The 16,692-nt window shown below is 39.7% G+C and overlaps 1 protein-coding gene across 3 annotated transcripts in view; it reads left to right on the top strand.

Annotated features, from left to right (window-relative positions):
• Positions 1 to 4,024, top strand: part of IARS1 (isoleucyl-tRNA synthetase 1) — an 81,214-nt gene extending 77,190 nt beyond the window's left edge. For all 3 annotated transcript variants that reach the window (XM_086315585.1, XM_086315583.1, XM_086315584.1), the window contains one exon: positions 3,441 to 4,024. In XM_086315585.1, coding sequence (XP_086171711.1) covers positions 3,441 to 3,523 — 83 coding nt within the window. In that variant the 3' untranslated portion in view covers positions 3,524 to 4,024. The remainder of the gene's footprint in view (positions 1 to 3,440) is intronic.
• Positions 4,025 to 16,692: the final 12,668 nt, after the last annotated feature.

Below are 16,692 nucleotides of genomic sequence, written 5' to 3'. Positions count from 1 at the left end.
TCACAGATGTTTACTCAGCTTTTTAATATTTCCTCTTTAGGTAGAAAGGAAGGCTGAAGGGGCCTAGAGATGGGTATTTCTCTTTCTCCAGGTCAGTTAGGCTCTGGTTAAAAAGAAAAATAATAGTTACTGATAAGGAAGAAGCTCTCACATTTTACTGAGACATTTTTTCTAGGAGCCTTGTGCCTTCTTTCTCTTCATTTCCTCCATTACCGTCACCTTTTGTGTTCAGTTGATTTTTTTGTGTTGTACTATTTTCTCACTTCCTTTTGTGATTTTTTCTCTTAAGATGCTAGTGTTTACCATGGGGATTACAACTAACATGTGAAATTTATAACAGTCTAGTTTGAATTGATGCCAGTTTGACTTTTATAACATACAAAACTCTGCTTCTATACAGCTCTGTCCCCATTTGTATTCTTGTCAGGATTTATATCTTTATAATTATGTGCCCCAAAACATAAATTCTTAATTGTGTTTTATGTATTTACTTTAAAATCATGTAGAAAACAAAAAGTGGGGTTAAAAATTAAAAGCAGCAGCAACATGACTTTGATTCACTGTCTGGCACCCTTTCATTTCAACCTGAACGATCCATGTAGCGTCTCTTTGTGGTCAGAGCTGGTAGTAATGATCTCCTCCCTCAATGTTTGTTTACTTGGAAATGTCTTAATTGTTCCTTAATTTTTGAAGAAAAAATTAAGAAAAACTCTGTTTTGTTAAATGGAGAATTCTTTGCTGATAGTTTTTTCTTTTAGCACTTTAAATATGTTACCCCTTTGCCTTGTTGCTCCCATGGTTTCTGGTTAGAAATTAATCTTTTAGTCTTACTGAGAATCCCTGGTATTTTCCATCTCTTTTGCTGCTTTCATGATTTGGTTTTTATTTTTTCAAATATTCTTTATATTCTTTTCTTCCTGAAACTCCCATAAAATGTATGTTGGTCACTTGGCCTGTGTCTCACAGGCTTCTTAGGTTCTGTCCACTTTTCTTCATTCTCTTTTCTTCTCCTTCAGACTGAATGATTTCACATATCCTATCTTCAAGTTCACTGATTCTTCTGTCTGCTAAACTATGCTGTTAAACTTGTCTAGTGACTTTTTTTTTTAAAGAATTTTTGATGTGAACCATTTAAGAATCTTTATTGGATTTGTTACAGTATCATTCTGTCTTATGTTTTCTGGGGTTTTTTGGCCATGAGGCATGTGGGATCTTAGGTCCCTGACCAGGGATTGAACCCTCACCCACTGCATCAGAAGGGACCAGGGGCCTGCTAGGGAAGTCCCGCAAGTGACTTTTAATTTCAGTTATTATACTTTTCATTTCCACTATTTCTGTTTAATTCCTTTTTATAATTTCTCTATTGATATTCTCATTTTGTTGATAGTTTTCGTGGTTTCTTAGTTCTTTGTCTGTGGTTTCCATTGGCCTTTCCGTTAGTCTGTTGTTTTCCATTTAAGACAGTTGATTAAGACAGTCTGTCTGTTAAGTTCAGGTATCTGCACTTTCTCAGGGACAGATTCTGTTACTTATGTTTTTCTGTGAATGGGCCATACTTTCCTATATTTTGTATGCCTTGTAATTTTTTGGTTGTTGAGAACTGGATATTTGAATGTGGTGACTCTGGAAATTAGGTTCTCCTCCCCAGGATTTGCTGTTTTTAATGATTGAACGCTGTAACTGTCAATGACTTTTCCAAATTATTTTTAAAAATAGTTCCTTTATTAATATTTTGACAAGAGTTTTTTTGACTTCCAGGAACTAAAAGTTTAAAAATAAAATACCCACTTCTCCTAGTCTTTAAAGATTGGGTCTTTTCTGGGCCACTCCTTCAACTCTGCCACGCCCTGCCTTAGGCTTCTCTTTCTTTTTGCACAGAGTCCTGAAAGTCAGCCACCTTTGGCCACAAAAGCCTTTTATTTTTATCAGAATCGAATGCCTAGGGTCTTCTCAGGTCTCTCTATGTACGCATACTGCTCTGGGCATGCATATGGCTTTCTAAATTATCCAGTATACAGGGACACTTTTTCTTGTTTTTAATTTAGCTGTGTTGGGTTTTAGTTGCAGCAGACGGACTTTCTAGTTGTGGCACTCAGGCTCAATAGTTGGTGTGTATGGGCTCTTTGATCGTGGAGTGTGGGCTCCGGAGCTCATAGGCTCAGTAGTTGTGGCTTTCTTTTGTTCTCTCTCTCTTTCTCTCTCTCCTTTCTGTCCCCATTTTCTTTGAGCTTTTATGTATTCAGTGTGTTTTGATCTATAACATCTGTGTTATACTTTTGGATGCTCAAATATTTTATCTTTAGTCATATTGTCTCCTATATCTTTTGACCTGAGCCTTCAATCTTTGATAACTTCTTGCTTTCTGACATTGTAAGTGTCCTTGGTTTATCATATACTCTTTCTTCCCTAAACTTGGAACTGATTGTTCTTCCTATTGTAAGGTGTTAGTATTTAGAAACCACAACTCTGAGCTACTTGCTTAGAATTGAGTCTAGGCCTTTTCTGTAGACATAGAAAATACTGTTTGACAATATTGTCCATCAGACATGTGTAGCCCTTCATTTATGGATATTGAGTGTATGTAATGCAGTGCTAGCCCAATATTTTCAATAAAGGAATTCATGCATTCAAAAAAAAAGAAAATACTATTTGAGTGAGGGTGTAGGTACATCTTAGTCAGTACTCAGATTAGTTAAGATTAGTTAAGTTAAGAACACAGTCCTCGAGAAATCTGCCTAAAACTTCTAACCCCAAGTATTAGGAGCTAGGCAGACAAAAGACTTCGGACAAGACTCTGGTCCCCCTGACACCAACTGCACATTTCAGAGAGTTTCCCAAAATTACTCTCAGGTTTGATAATTTACAAGCAGAATTCACAGAACTTATGGTAGCTGTTGTACTCATGACCATATTTATTATAGGGAAAGGAAAAAAAACTAGAATCAGGCCAAGGGAAGAGATGCAAAGGGCCAAATCTGGAAGAGAGTCCAAGTATATAACTTCAGATCATCTCTCCCCAAGGAGCCGTGGACAGTGTTACCTCCTCCTAGCCCCAGAGCATGACAGTAGCATGTACAGTGTATTACCAACCAGAGAAGCTCACCTGAGCCTTGATGTCCAGAGTTTATATTAAGACTTCATTACATAGGTATAATTGCTCGTATGATTGTTTTTTCTGGTGTGGCCAGCTCCACCCTGAGTCATCTCATTGTCATCTCATTAGCATAAACTACCAGGCGTGTTCACAATGTATGACAAAAGATACTCCTGTCATTCAGGAAAAAGTACCTCCCCCCGACCCAGTAGCTGAGACAAAGTTTAGGCTTCCCTTAAGGTAAGGCTGAATATCTTGCTATCCAGGCAGTTAACATTTTTTTTTTTAATATCATCCAGAATAGATAGAAAAATTATTTCCTTAAAACTTCTTCTTTCCATTCTAGAAATTACAGAAGAAATCCCTATGAAGACTTTGAATACGAAGACTGTGTATGTTTCTGTGTTACCAACTACAGCAGACTTCTAACATTCAGTTATCTGTGGTTCAGTCAGCTTTTCCCTGGCATATACCTGTTCTTCCCCCCTCCACTGACACAGACACATGGACACAGACGTATTGAAGATGTTTCGTTCAGATGCAGTATAATATACTGCTTTTTACCTAAAATCAAAATGGAATTGATCGGGTGACTTGAGACTTCACAGGAGTATTCACACTTAACCTTAAACACCTATGCAGTTATGTTGAGGGAAAGTTGGTGTTACCTCAGCTCTAAAAAGTATGCTTCTACACTTGAAATTTTAAGTATAGAATATAGAAGTAGTTTAAATGGTATAGTGTGTGTGTCCACACACACACACACTCATATATTTATATATAGCTCTGTGGCCTTTTAAAACTGGTTTGAAATCTGTTAAAGGAATGGACAGTGTTGTATAATTTTTGCTGCCTGGATTTCCCTGGGTAACTTGATGGAATATTTTAAGTTTCAGTAAATGAGAACAATAAACTTTCTCTCAGATAATACATTAGAAGTAATTCATTCTCCCATCTTTAAAGAACTCAAAACTTAATAGTCACTTCCATATTAAGACACTAGACTAAATATCTTTTTTTCCTTTTCATTGAAAGAAATTTATTTCTAAAACTCTTCAGATTACTTTTGAAACACATTTGGCACCAAGTTATTTCCAGGGCTATGACCATGTTAATGTCAGCAAACTAAAGAGGGTGATTTGAAGCAATTGTCCTAATAGTTAAATTATGGTAGTAAACTAAATATCTAATTTCACTTCTTCCCAGAAATGCTGTGTCAGAGAAGTAGATGCCAAGACAAAATTAGATGTGCAAGAACCTACTAGGGGAAGGGTATCTTTCTAATACACAAAAAATAAAGGGGAGGGTTTAAGACAAAGGTAGAGCCTTCAGAAGGAGTCCAGAGTTAGGCAGAAATGACCTGACTTTGGACCATGTCTTGCTTAGTGGCTGAAGGGGACTGTGGCCTCAGCACAGATGTATCCGTTGATCTGAAAATCCAGTAGCTAGATCAGGTATACTCCCTACATCAGATTCTCCTGAAAGGAACTCTGAATCATGTGGCTGTAGCCACTAGAATAAATGCATTCAAATCCAAACCCACAAAGTTGGAGGAAACCACACAAGGTAACAAATGTTGGCAAGGATCAGAGAAACTAGAACCCTTGTGCACTGTTGGTGGGAATGTAAAATGTTGCAGTCACTATGGAAAAGAGTATAGAGGTTCCTCAAAAATTAAAAGTAGAACTAGTATGATTTCTATGATCCAGCAATCCACTTCTGGATATATATCCAAAAGAATTAAAAGCAAGGTCTTGAAGAAATATTTGCACACCCAGGTTTTGCAACATATTCACAGTAGCCAAGAGGTGGAGCAACTCAAATGTCCACTAAAGGATGAATGAAGCAAGAAAATGTAATGTATACATACAATTGAGCATTATGCAGTCTTGAAAAAGAAGGATGAACCTTGAGGACATTAAGCAAAGTGAAATAAGCCAGTCAGAAAAAGATAAATGCTGTGTGATTCCACTTGTATGAGATATCTAGAGTAGTCAAATTCATTGAAACACAACACAGTGATGGTTACCAGGTGCTACAGAGAGGGAGAAATGGGAATAGTTTTAGTTTTGCAAGTTTTGAAAAGTTCTAGAGGTCTTTTGCACAGTGTGAATATAATTAACATACTAAGCTTGATCCTTAAAAATAGCTAAGTTGTTTTTTGAATGTCAGAGGATCAGAAGGCAACGTGAAAGAGCCTCCAATGGCCAAAGCTGGAACAGTTTGAACAAAAATGTAACTTAGTATTGAATTAAAATCCAAAGTATAAAATAAACATCAATGAGTACATGCCGATATAAATGATTGAGTAAATAGAGAGGTGAGACAGATCTTGGTAAAATTCCACATAATTTATATAGATGTTCCCTCTCAAGGTGGTATGCCTTAACTCCCCATACCCTGAGAGTGGGCTGTACTTCATGATTTACATCAAAAGAGTATAAAGTATGGAAAGGGGACAAAAAGCAACTTCGCAGTTAGAAAACTGGGACACACTGCCTCGGACAGGTCAGCATCATCAGTTATGACAGCATATACGCTTAAGAGAACTTGATGAGACTGTTACTTTACTTCTGTTGTCTTCCCAAGCACTTAGAACCCCACGCTAACCACGAGAGGAACATAAACTGAGAGAGATTCTGACAGTACTTGGCTCTTCAAAACTGTCAAGGTCATCAAAAACAAGGAGTATCTGAGATATTCACAGATCAAAGGGGACAAAGCAGACAGGCTAAATATGATGTGACATCCTGGATGTGATCCAGGAACAGAAAAAAATCTGAAGGGGAAAACTCATGAGATCCAAATAAAGTATGGAGTTTAGTTAACAGTATTGTATCATTGTTGGTTCAATAACTGTGAAAATGTACCATGATAAATGTAAGATGTAAGTTAGCAGTAAGGTAAGCTGGTTGTAGAGTGTATGGAAACTCTGTTAATAAGTGGAAGAAAATTAAATTTAAAATTATTTGTAATAGCATCAAACACTGTGAAATACTTCAAGGACAAATTTGACCAAAGATGTGTAGTACCTGTATCCTGAAAATTATATTGCTTAGAGATAATAAAGCCTGTATGATTGAAAGAGATATGTCATGTTCATATTAGTCAGGTAGCGCTGCCATAACAAAATACCACAGACCAGGTGTCGTAAACAGCAGAAGTTTATTGTCTCACAATTCTGGAGTTTAGAAGTCCAATATCACCAAGTCTGCAGGTTTAGTCTGTCCTGAGGGCTCTTATATTTTCACTGCGTCCTCACATGGCCTCTTTGTGTGTGTGAACTCCCGGTGTCTCTTATTAGGACACCAGTCCTATGGATTTAGGGACATAACCCCATGACTTCAGCTTCCTAGTTGTTGCTAGTGGTAAAGAACTGCCAATTCAAGGAGACAGAAGTAAGAGACAAAGTTCTATCCCTGGGTCAGAAAGATCCGCTGGAGTAGGAAATGGCAACCTACTCCATATTCTTGCCTGGAGAATTCCATAGACAGGAGTCTGGCGGGCTACAATCCATAGGGTTGCAAAGAGTCGGACACGACTAAAGCTAGTTGGCACCTGTGACCTTAATTAACTTTATAATATAAATGCAATCACATGGGCATTAGAATGTCAACATTTGAATTTCAAGAAAACAACTCAGTTTATAATTTTCATAGATCCGAAGATAATATTAAGCTGACAGTTATCCCAAGTTAATCTAAAGATTTGATGTAATACTGATCAAAATCCCAGCAGGATTTTTTTATAACCTTAACTAGCTGGTTTTAAATTTTATATGGAAATACAGAGGATTTAAGACCCAAATTTTCAAAGAGAAATACAAACTTGGAGGATTTAAACAATCTGATTATAGGATTTATGAAACTATGTAATTAAGACTGGAATTGGCAGAAAGATAAGAAATAGAGCATTAGGGCAGAATAGAGAATCCAGAAATAGATCTATATTTTTTCAATTAATTTTTTTTTAATGATGCCAAGGACATCAATGGGAAAGGGATAATGTTTTCTCCAAAATGGTGCTGTAACAAGTGGATTGTAATAGACACACATACACAGAACCTTGTTCTATACCTCTCCATTTACAAAAGGACTCGTAAGTCAAAATATATAAATACAACAAATATAAAATATGGCAAAATATATTTTACCACAATGTATAACAGAAGTAAAGCTAAATTATAAAACTAGAAGAAAACCTTAGTGACTTTGTATGGTAAGTAAAATGGTCTCCCAAAGATGTCCTCACCTTAATCGCTGGAACCTGTAAGTATATTAAATACCCAGGGTCACATCTTTACAGGTGTGATTAAGGCTATAGACTTTAAAGAGATTATTCTGGTTTATCTGAGTGGGCCCAGTCTAATCACAGCTTTTAAAAGCATAGAACTTTCTCTCTGGAGGCAAGAGAAATTGACAGAAGGGGAGGTAATAAATTCCAAACATGACAAGTGAAGAAAGAGAAAGACAAATGTACATTTAAGCATATTGGGGGCTTCCCTGGTGGGTCAGACGGTAAAGAATCCGTCTGCTATGCAGGAGACCCAGGTTTGATTCCTGGGTTGGGAAGATCCCCTGAAGAAAGGAATGGCTACTCTCTCCAGTATTCTTGCCTGGAGAATTCCATGGACAGAGGAGCCTGGCAAGCTACAGTCTATGGAGTCACAAAGAGTCAGACCCAACTGAGCAACTAACAAGGCATATATATGGAATCTAGAAAAATGGTACTGAAGAACCTATTTCCAGGGCAGGAATAGAGACAGACGTAAAGAACTGACTTGTGGACATAGCAGGGGAAGATGGGACAAATTGAGAGAGTAGCATTGAAATATATACATTACCATGTTTAAAATAGATAGCTAGTGGGAAACTGCTGTATAACAGGGAGCTCGGCCTGATGCTGAGCTGGGGTGGGGGTGGGTGGGAGGGAAGCTCAAAAGGGAGGGAATATATGTATACTTATGGCTGATTCATGTTGTACAGCAGAAACCAACACAATGTTGTTAAGCAATTATCCTCCAATTAAAAAAAAATCCAAATACAGGAATTTGCTATTCTGTTGCTGGCTCAATGATGTCGGGGTTGATGTGCAAGAACTGGATAAGGGCCTCTAGGAGCTAAGGTCAGCCCCAGATGATAGCAAGGAATCAGAGACCTCAGTCCTGCAGCAGAAAGGAACTAGAATCTAACAGTAGCCTGACCAACCTTAGAAATAGATCTTCCCAGAAGGCCCTGATAAGAGCCTAGACAGTCAACACCTTCACTTTGGCTTTGTGAGGCTCAAGGCAAAGAAGTCATCGAAGTCCACCAGACTTCTGACCTACCAACTTATATGAAATAAGTTTGTGTTGTTTTAACCTAAGTTGGTGATAATTTATTAGAGCAAGGCAAAAGTTTTCTTAAATAGGTTACAAAAAGCACAAACTATAAAGGAAAATGTGAGTAAGTAGGACTTAGAAAACTAAAGACTTCATTTCTCCAAAAGATATTTTATAGATAATAAAAAGCAAACCACAGACTGAGAGAATATTTGCAAAATGTATCTGAAAAGGACTTGAACCTGGAATATATAAGGATCTCTTAAACAATGGTAAGACAAACTGCCCAGTTTTTTTTTTTAATTTGGCTAAAGATGAATAGGCATTTCACTGTAGAAGTGATACAAATGGCAAATAAGCATATGAATATTGTTCAGCATCATTAGTCATCAGGTAATTGGAAATTAAAGCTATAATGGCAATCATTACATACCCAATAGAATGACTAAAAGTTAAAAGTCTGACAATATCGTGTGTTGGCAAGGATGTGAAAGAAACTAGACCTCATACACTGTCGTTGGGAATATAAAATGATACTATTAATTTGGAAAACATCAGTTTCTTAAAAGTTAAACATAGACTTCGGGTCCGTACAAGAGTGCATAGACCTGTTTTGTTTGTTTGTTTGTTTTTGCTCCTCTATAAACTATGGAAATAACTAAGCTGAGCGCCAAAGAATTGATGCTTTTGAACTGTTGTGTTGGAGAAGACTCTTGAGAGTTCCTTGGACTGCAAGGAGATCCAACCAGTCCATTCTAAAGGAGATCAGTCCTGGGTGTTCATTGGAAGGACTGATGCTGAAGCTGAAACTCCAATACTTTGGCCACCTGATGCGAAGAATTGACTCATTGGAAAAGACCCTGATGCTGGGAGGGACTGGGGGCAGGAGGAGAAGGGGATGACAGAGGATGAGATGGCTGGATGGCATCACCGACTCGATGGACAAGAGTTTGAGTGAACTCCAGGAGTTGGTGATGGACAGGGAGGCCTGGTGTGCTGCAATTCATGGGGTCACGAAGAGTCGGACAACTGAGTGACTGAACCGAACTGAACTGAACTGAAGGAGGCAACCAAAGGAAAACTCTCAAAAATGTTAAGAGGGAGGTGAATTGATTTGGAACCTCATGACTGGAAAGACAACCTAAGTGGTAGGATTTAATTTCCCCACTGAACAGAAGATGGTGATCCAACCTAGCCATAGAAGAGAGTCAAGTAGTCGGTTCCTCTTACAGATCAAACAGAAGTCCCTCAAACTATGATAAGTCCCCTACATACAAACCTTCAAGTTGTAAACTTTCAGAGATGTGACACATATTTGCATGTCCAACCATGCTAGTTCATGTGTCTGGCGTACATTGTCCCTTGCACACATGCTCTATGAGTGGTTGTGCTTTTCTGTACTTGACAGTACTGTTGTGCAACATGAGGAGAGACACAGGTACATAGGATGGAACCTGAAATTTGCAGCAGCCATTCAGAATGCAACCTATGCTACCTTGCCATCTATGATGAGGAAAAAAAAGCTATCACCCAGACATCACTGCATCATTTTTTCAAGAAGGTAGATAAAATTGAATCCTGCAAGGAACCAGAACCTGTGCCAGCAACATCAGCTGTGAGTGAAACTGCAGCTTGCCCTCCATCTCCTGTTGCTGACAATCCTTCAGCTCTACCATTTCCCACCTCCTCTCCTTCCAGTCAGTAACCCTTCATGAGTTGACAGATCCTGTATGCCAGCCAAATTATTTGTATGAAAAGTATTATAAACTTTTTATGGTATGGTACTATATAGTCTACTGTGTTAGTTAGGTACCCAGTCTAACTTCGTTCACTTTAAAACAAACTGGTCATATGAACAAGCTCTCTGAACGAAAATCATTTGTATGTAGGGGACTTCCTGTGTATGACACAAACCCAACACCATCAACAAAGGAGTTCTGGAACATTAAGCAGTAAACAACAAGCCCCACTTCCTCCCAGAAACCAGGTATTACAAGGGGTGACCAGTAGAGGGCATCCTACCATAAGCACCCAGACAAGGCAGCCTCTTGTTCTGATTGGCCTGAGTAACCCATCTTTTGCCAGAGACACCAGGGTGACTAGGGTAACTAGTGTGTGTGGGAGGGGAGAGAGGGCCAGGGTTTGGGGGGAGAGGAATGTCTCACTGTAATAAGCATGTGGCCTGTAGCGCAAAGATAAGGCAGCTCTAGAACAGAGAAACTTCTTAGTTCCTTGAGGCCAAAGACCTCTCATCCCAGAGAGAGACTCAGCATCCCAACCTAGGAAGACTCATTTTATCCCCTCAGGCAGCACTAGCAGAGAGCCCCAGTGGCACCAGTTAAAGCAGACCGAAAGTGAAGTTGCTCAGTCGTGTCCAACTCTTTGCGATCCCATGGACTGTAGCCCACCAGGCTCCTCTGTCCATGGAATTTTCTAGGCAAGGGTACTGGAGTGCGTTGCCATTTCCTTTTCCAAAAGCTGACCAAAATGACACCACAAAGCTGCTAAAATTTAAACTGTCAGGGGAACCACTATCTAAAAAAGGAGGTTAAGACCTGTACGCTAAACAGAACAGGATACCTGCCTGCGAAAATAAAAGACTTAGATAGGAACCTAAGCCTCCTAACAACAGAAAATCTTTATTCTAAGAACTAAGAAAATCACAACTCATGACAAAAGAATCACTGATAGCAAGACCAAGTTTAAACAAATGTTAGAATTTCCGACAAGAAAATCCTAAGGACTCCACCCAGTCACTACTAGATCCAATCAATGACTTCCGTAAAGTTACAGGATACAAAATTATCATACACAAATTGCTAGCATTTCTATAAGCTGATGATGAATTATATGAAAAAGAAATAAAGAAAACGACCATATTTATAATAGTATCAAAACCAATAAAATGTTTAAGAATAAATTTATGTATAAAATAGATGACTAGTGGAAACCTATATAGCACAAGGAACTCTATACAATGCTCTGTGGTAACTTAGAAGGGAAGGAAATCCCAAAACGAGGAAATATATGCATATGTATAGCTGATTTATACAGTAGAAACTAACACAACATCGTCAAGCAACTACATTCCAATAAAAATGAAGAATGAAAAAAAGAATAAATTTTACCAAGGAGTTGAAAGAAGTAAACCCTAACCCTACTCAGCCTTCTCTGACACCATCCTCGTAAGTCAGGAAAGGGGATGATTGGGAATACTTTGTTATAACAAAGTGATTTGAGGGTAGAGGTCTGGACTTTGCTGGTGTGGTGGGATGCAGCCATAGTCATGGTGAAAGTGAAAGTGAAGTCGCTCAGTCGAGTCCGACTCTTTGCAACCCCACGGTCTGTAGCCTACCAGGCTCCTCCACCCATGGGATTTTGCAGACAAGAGTACTGGAGTGGGTTGCCATTTCCTTCTCCAGGGGGTCTTCCTGACCCAGGGATCGAACCTGGGTCTCCTGCATTGCAGGCAGACCCCTTACCATCTGAACCACCAGGGAAGCCCCTAGTAATGGTATTTTACGGTTTTTTGCTGGAATAGAGAGGTTATTCTCTAAAAGTTCTCTGTCTTGCTAGGTTTTCTCTTTTCTGGTCCTTTGGCTAGAGCTTTTGTGTGTGTGTGTGTGTGTGTGTGTGTGTGTGTGTGTGTGTGTGTGTTTGTCTGTCTGCACTCTTTGGCATCCCTGGGTTGTTGGCCTCTTCAGTTCTAAGTGCAGGATGTACAACACAAAAAGAAAACCCAAAGAACTGACCACCATTTTGTCACTTGGGTCTCGTGATATTGTGATTTATAATCAACATATATTTAGTCTTTGTTCCTATTTCTGGCACCTCTGCTTTGCTGATCTCTTCCAGCCTCTGCCCAGATGGCACCCACCCATCTGGGCCTTCATGGCCACTCTGTGTAAAGCAAATGCTCACTTTTACTCTGTCCATTCTATTCCCTTCTCTTCTTTTTTCCATAGTCCTGAGTGCAATCTTGAATGCTCATTTATTTTCCTATATTCTAAATGCAGGTGTCAGGTGAGGTAAGTCAGAAAAGTAGAACTGTCATATGACTCCTCCAATTAAAATAAATTAATAAAAAAGACACATGTGACACCCCTTATATGTGGAATGGAAAAAGAAATGATACAAATAAACTTACAAAACGGAATCAGAACCACAGATTTAGAAAATAAACTTATAGTTGCCTGGGAGAAGGATGGGAGGAAGGATATTTAGGGAGTTTGAAATGGATATATACACACTGATCTAACATCTCAAAAAGGAAGAAACATTCTTCAGAAATTTCAATTTTTGTAGTTTCAAGTCTAAATTCTTCATCTGAAAGAAGAAGGGAGATAAAATTAATTCAACAGGACATATAAAATCAGACAGAAACCAAGCTCTATAGCCCACAATGAGTTGTTCTACTCTGATTGCTTGTCTAGACGTGGCACATCAGATCAGATCACATCAGTCGCTCAGTCATGTCCGACTCTTTGCGACCCCATGAATCGCAGCACGCCAGGCCTCCCTGTCCATCACCAACTCCCAGAGATCACTCAGACTCACCTCCATCGAGTCAATGATGCCATCCAGCCATCTCATCCTCTGTCGTCCCCTTCTCCTCCTGCCCCCAATCCCTCCCAGCATCAGAGTCTTTTCCAATGAGTCAACTCTTTGCACGAGGTGGCCAAAGTACTGGAGTTTCAGCTTTAGCATCATTCCTTCCAAAGAAATCCCAGGGCTGATCTCCTTCAGAATGGACTGGTTGAATCTCCTTGCAGTCCAAGAGACTCTCAAGAGTCTTCTCCAACACCACAGTTCAAAAGCATCAATTCTTCGGCGCTCAGTCTTCTTCACAGTCCAACTCTCACATCCATACATGACCACTGGAAAAACCATAGCCTTGACTAGACGGACCTTTGTTGGCAAAGTAATGTCTCTGCTTTTGAATATGCTATCTAGGTCGGTCATAACTTTCCTTCCAAGGAGTAAGCGTCTTTTAATTTTATGGCTGCAGTCACCATCTGTAGTGATTTTGGAGCCCAGAAAAATAAAGTCTGACACTGTTTCCCCATCTATTTCCCATGAAGTGATGGGACCGGATGCCATGATCTTCGTTTTCTGAATGTTGAGCTTTAAGCCAACTTTTTCACTCTCCACTTTCACTTTCATCAAGAGGCTTTTTAGTTCCTCTTCACTTTCTGCCATAAGGGTGGTGTCATCTGCCTATCTGAGGTTATTGATATTTCTCCCGGCAATCTTGATTCCAGCTTGTGTTTCTTCCAGTCCAGCGTTTCTCATGATGTACTCTGCATATAAGTTAAACAAACAGGGTGACAATATACAGCCTTGATGAACTCCTTTTCTTTTTGGAACCAGTCTGTTGTTCCATGTCCAGTTCTGACTGTTGCTTCCTGACCTGCATACAAATTTCTCAAGAGGCAGATCAGGTGGTCTGGTATTCCCATCTCTTTCAGAATTTTCCACAGTTTATTGTGATCCACACAGTCAAAGGCTTTGGCATAGTCAATAAAGCAGAAATAGATGTTTTTCTGGAACTCTCTTGCTTTTCCCATGATCCAGCAGACGTTGGCAATTTTATCTCTGGTTCCTCTGTCTTTTCTGAAACCAGCTTGAACATCAGGAAGTTCATGGTTCACATATTACTGAAGCCTGGCTTGGAGAATTTTGAGCATTACTTTACTAGTGTGTGAAATGCGTGCAATTGTGCGGTAGTTTGAGCATTCTTTGGCATTGCCTTTCTTTGGTATTGGAATGAAAACTGACCTTTTCCAGTCCTGTGGCCACTGCTGAGTTTTCCAAATTTGCTGGCGTATTGAGTGCAGCACTTTCACAGTATCATCTTTCAGGATTTGGAATAGCTCAACTGGAATTCCATCACCTCCACTAGCTTTGTTCGTAGTGATGCTTTCTAAGGCCCACTTGACTTCACATTGCAGGATGTCTGGCTCTAGGTCAGTGATCACACCATCGTGATTATCTGGGTCGTGAAGATCTTTTTTGTACTGTTCTTCTGTGTATTCTTGCCATCTCTTCTTAATATCTTTTGCTTCTGTTAGGTCCATACTATTTCTGTCCTTTATCGAGCCCATCTTTGCATGAAATGTTCCTTTGGTATCTTTGATTTTCTTGAAGAGATCCATAGTCTTTCCCATTCTGTTGTTTTCCTCTATTTCTTTGCATTGATCGCTGAAGAAGGCTATCTTATCTCTTCTTGCTATTCTTTGGAACTCTGCATTCAGATGTTTATATCTTTCTTTTTCTCCTTTGCTTTTCGCTTCTCTTCTTTTCACAGCTATTTGTAAGGCCTCCCCAGACAGCCATTTTGCTTTTTTGCATTTCTTTTCCATGGGAATGGTCTTGATCCCTGTCTCCATGTCCAGTTAGAACTGGACATGGAACAACAGACTGGTTCCAAATAGGAAAAGGAGTTCGTCAAGGCTGTATATTGTCACCCTGTTTATTTAACTTATATGCAGAGTACATCATGAGAAACGCTGGACTGGAAGAAACACAAGCTGGAATCAAGATTGCCGGAAGAAATATCAATAACCTCAGATATGCAGATGACACCACCCCTATGGCAGAAAGTGAAGAGGAACTAAAAAGCCTCTTGATGAAAGTGAAAGTGGAGAGTGAAAAAGTGTTCTATGGAATGAACCTCATTCCATAGTTCATCAGGCACTCTACCTATCAGATCTTGGCCCTTAAATCTATTTCTCACTTCCACTGTATAATCATAAGGGATTTGATTTAGGTCGTACCTGAATGGTCTAGTGGTTTTCCCTACTTTCTTCAATTTAAGTCTGAATTTGGCACTAAGGAGTTCATGGCACATAGTTGGTGCTTAATAAGCAATTGTGAAGAACATCAGGGTCTTTTCCTATTAAGCACCTATTAGTTGAATCTGTATTGGTCATTATTTCCTTTCCCTATTGTCCTCATCCCTAGGTACTTCTTGTCTTGCCGCTGAAGCTACACTTCCCTTTCAGTTCAGTTCAGTTCAGTTCAGTTGTGTCCAACTATTTGCAACCCCATGAACCACAGCACACCAGGCCTCCCGGTCCATCACCAACTCCCGGAGTCCACCCAAACCCATATCCATTGTGTCGGTGATGCCATCCAACCATCTCATCCTCTGTTGTCCCTTTCTCCTCCAGCCCTCAGTCTTTCCCAGCATCAGGGTCTTTTCAAATGAGTCAGCTTTCCGCATCAGGTGGCCAAAATATTGGAGTTTCAGCTTCAACATCAGTCCCTCCAATGAACACCCAGGACTGATTTCCTTTAGGATGGACTGGTTGGATCTCCTTGCAGTCCAAGGGACTCTCAAGAGTCTTCTCCAACACCACAGTTCAAAAGCATCAGTTCTTTGGCTCTCAGCTTTCTTTATAGTCCAACTCTCACATCCATACATGACCACTGGAAAAACCATAGCCTTGACTAGATGGACCTTTGTTGGCAAAGTAATGGCTCTGCTTTTTAATATGCTGTCTAGGTTGGTCATAACTTTCCTTCCAAGGAGCAAGCATCTTTTAATTTCATGGCTGCAATCACCATCCGCAGTGATTTTGGAGCCCAGAAAAATAAAGTCAGCCACTGTTTCCACTGTTTCCCCATCTATTTTCCATGAAGTGATGGGACCAGATGCCATATTAGTTTTCTGAATGTTGAGCTTTAAGCCAACTTTTCCACTCTCCTTCTTCACTTTCATCAAGAGGCTCTTTAGTTCTTCTTCACTTTCTGCCATAAGTGAGTGAGTGAATTCTCTCAGTTGTGTCCGACTCTTTGCGACCCCGTGGACTGTACCCTATCAGGCTTCTCTGTCCATGGGATTCTCCAGACAAGAATACTGGAGTGGGTTACCGGTTCCTTCTCCAGGGGATCTTCCCCACCCAAGGATCGAACCCGGGTCTCCAGCATTGGAAGCAGACGCTTTAACCTCTGAGCCACCAGGGAAGCCTGTGGCTTCTGCCATAAGGGTGGTATGATTTGCATATCTGAGGTTATTGATATTTCTCCCGGAAATCTTGATTCCAGCTTGTGTTTCTTCCAGTCCAGCGTTTCTCATGATGTACTCTGCATATAAGTTAAATCAGCAGGGTGATAATATACAGCCTTGACGTACTCCTTTTCCTATTTGGAACTAGTCTGTTGTTCCATATCCAGTTCTAACACTTCCCTTTAACTCTAATTTTAAGTCTTAGCACTTAAGGCTTACATTTACTGTGACATTATAAAGTTAAGCTTTTCTCAAATTTTATTCTCA

The sequence above is a fragment of the Bos grunniens genome, chromosome 8, assembly GCF_055505025.1.
Source record: "Bos grunniens cultivar Pamir isolate PY7600 chromosome 8, Bosgru_T2T1.0, whole genome shotgun sequence".
Taxonomy (NCBI): domain Eukaryota; kingdom Metazoa; phylum Chordata; class Mammalia; order Artiodactyla; family Bovidae; genus Bos; species Bos grunniens.
This window is presented reverse-complemented; position numbering and strand designations above follow the sequence as displayed.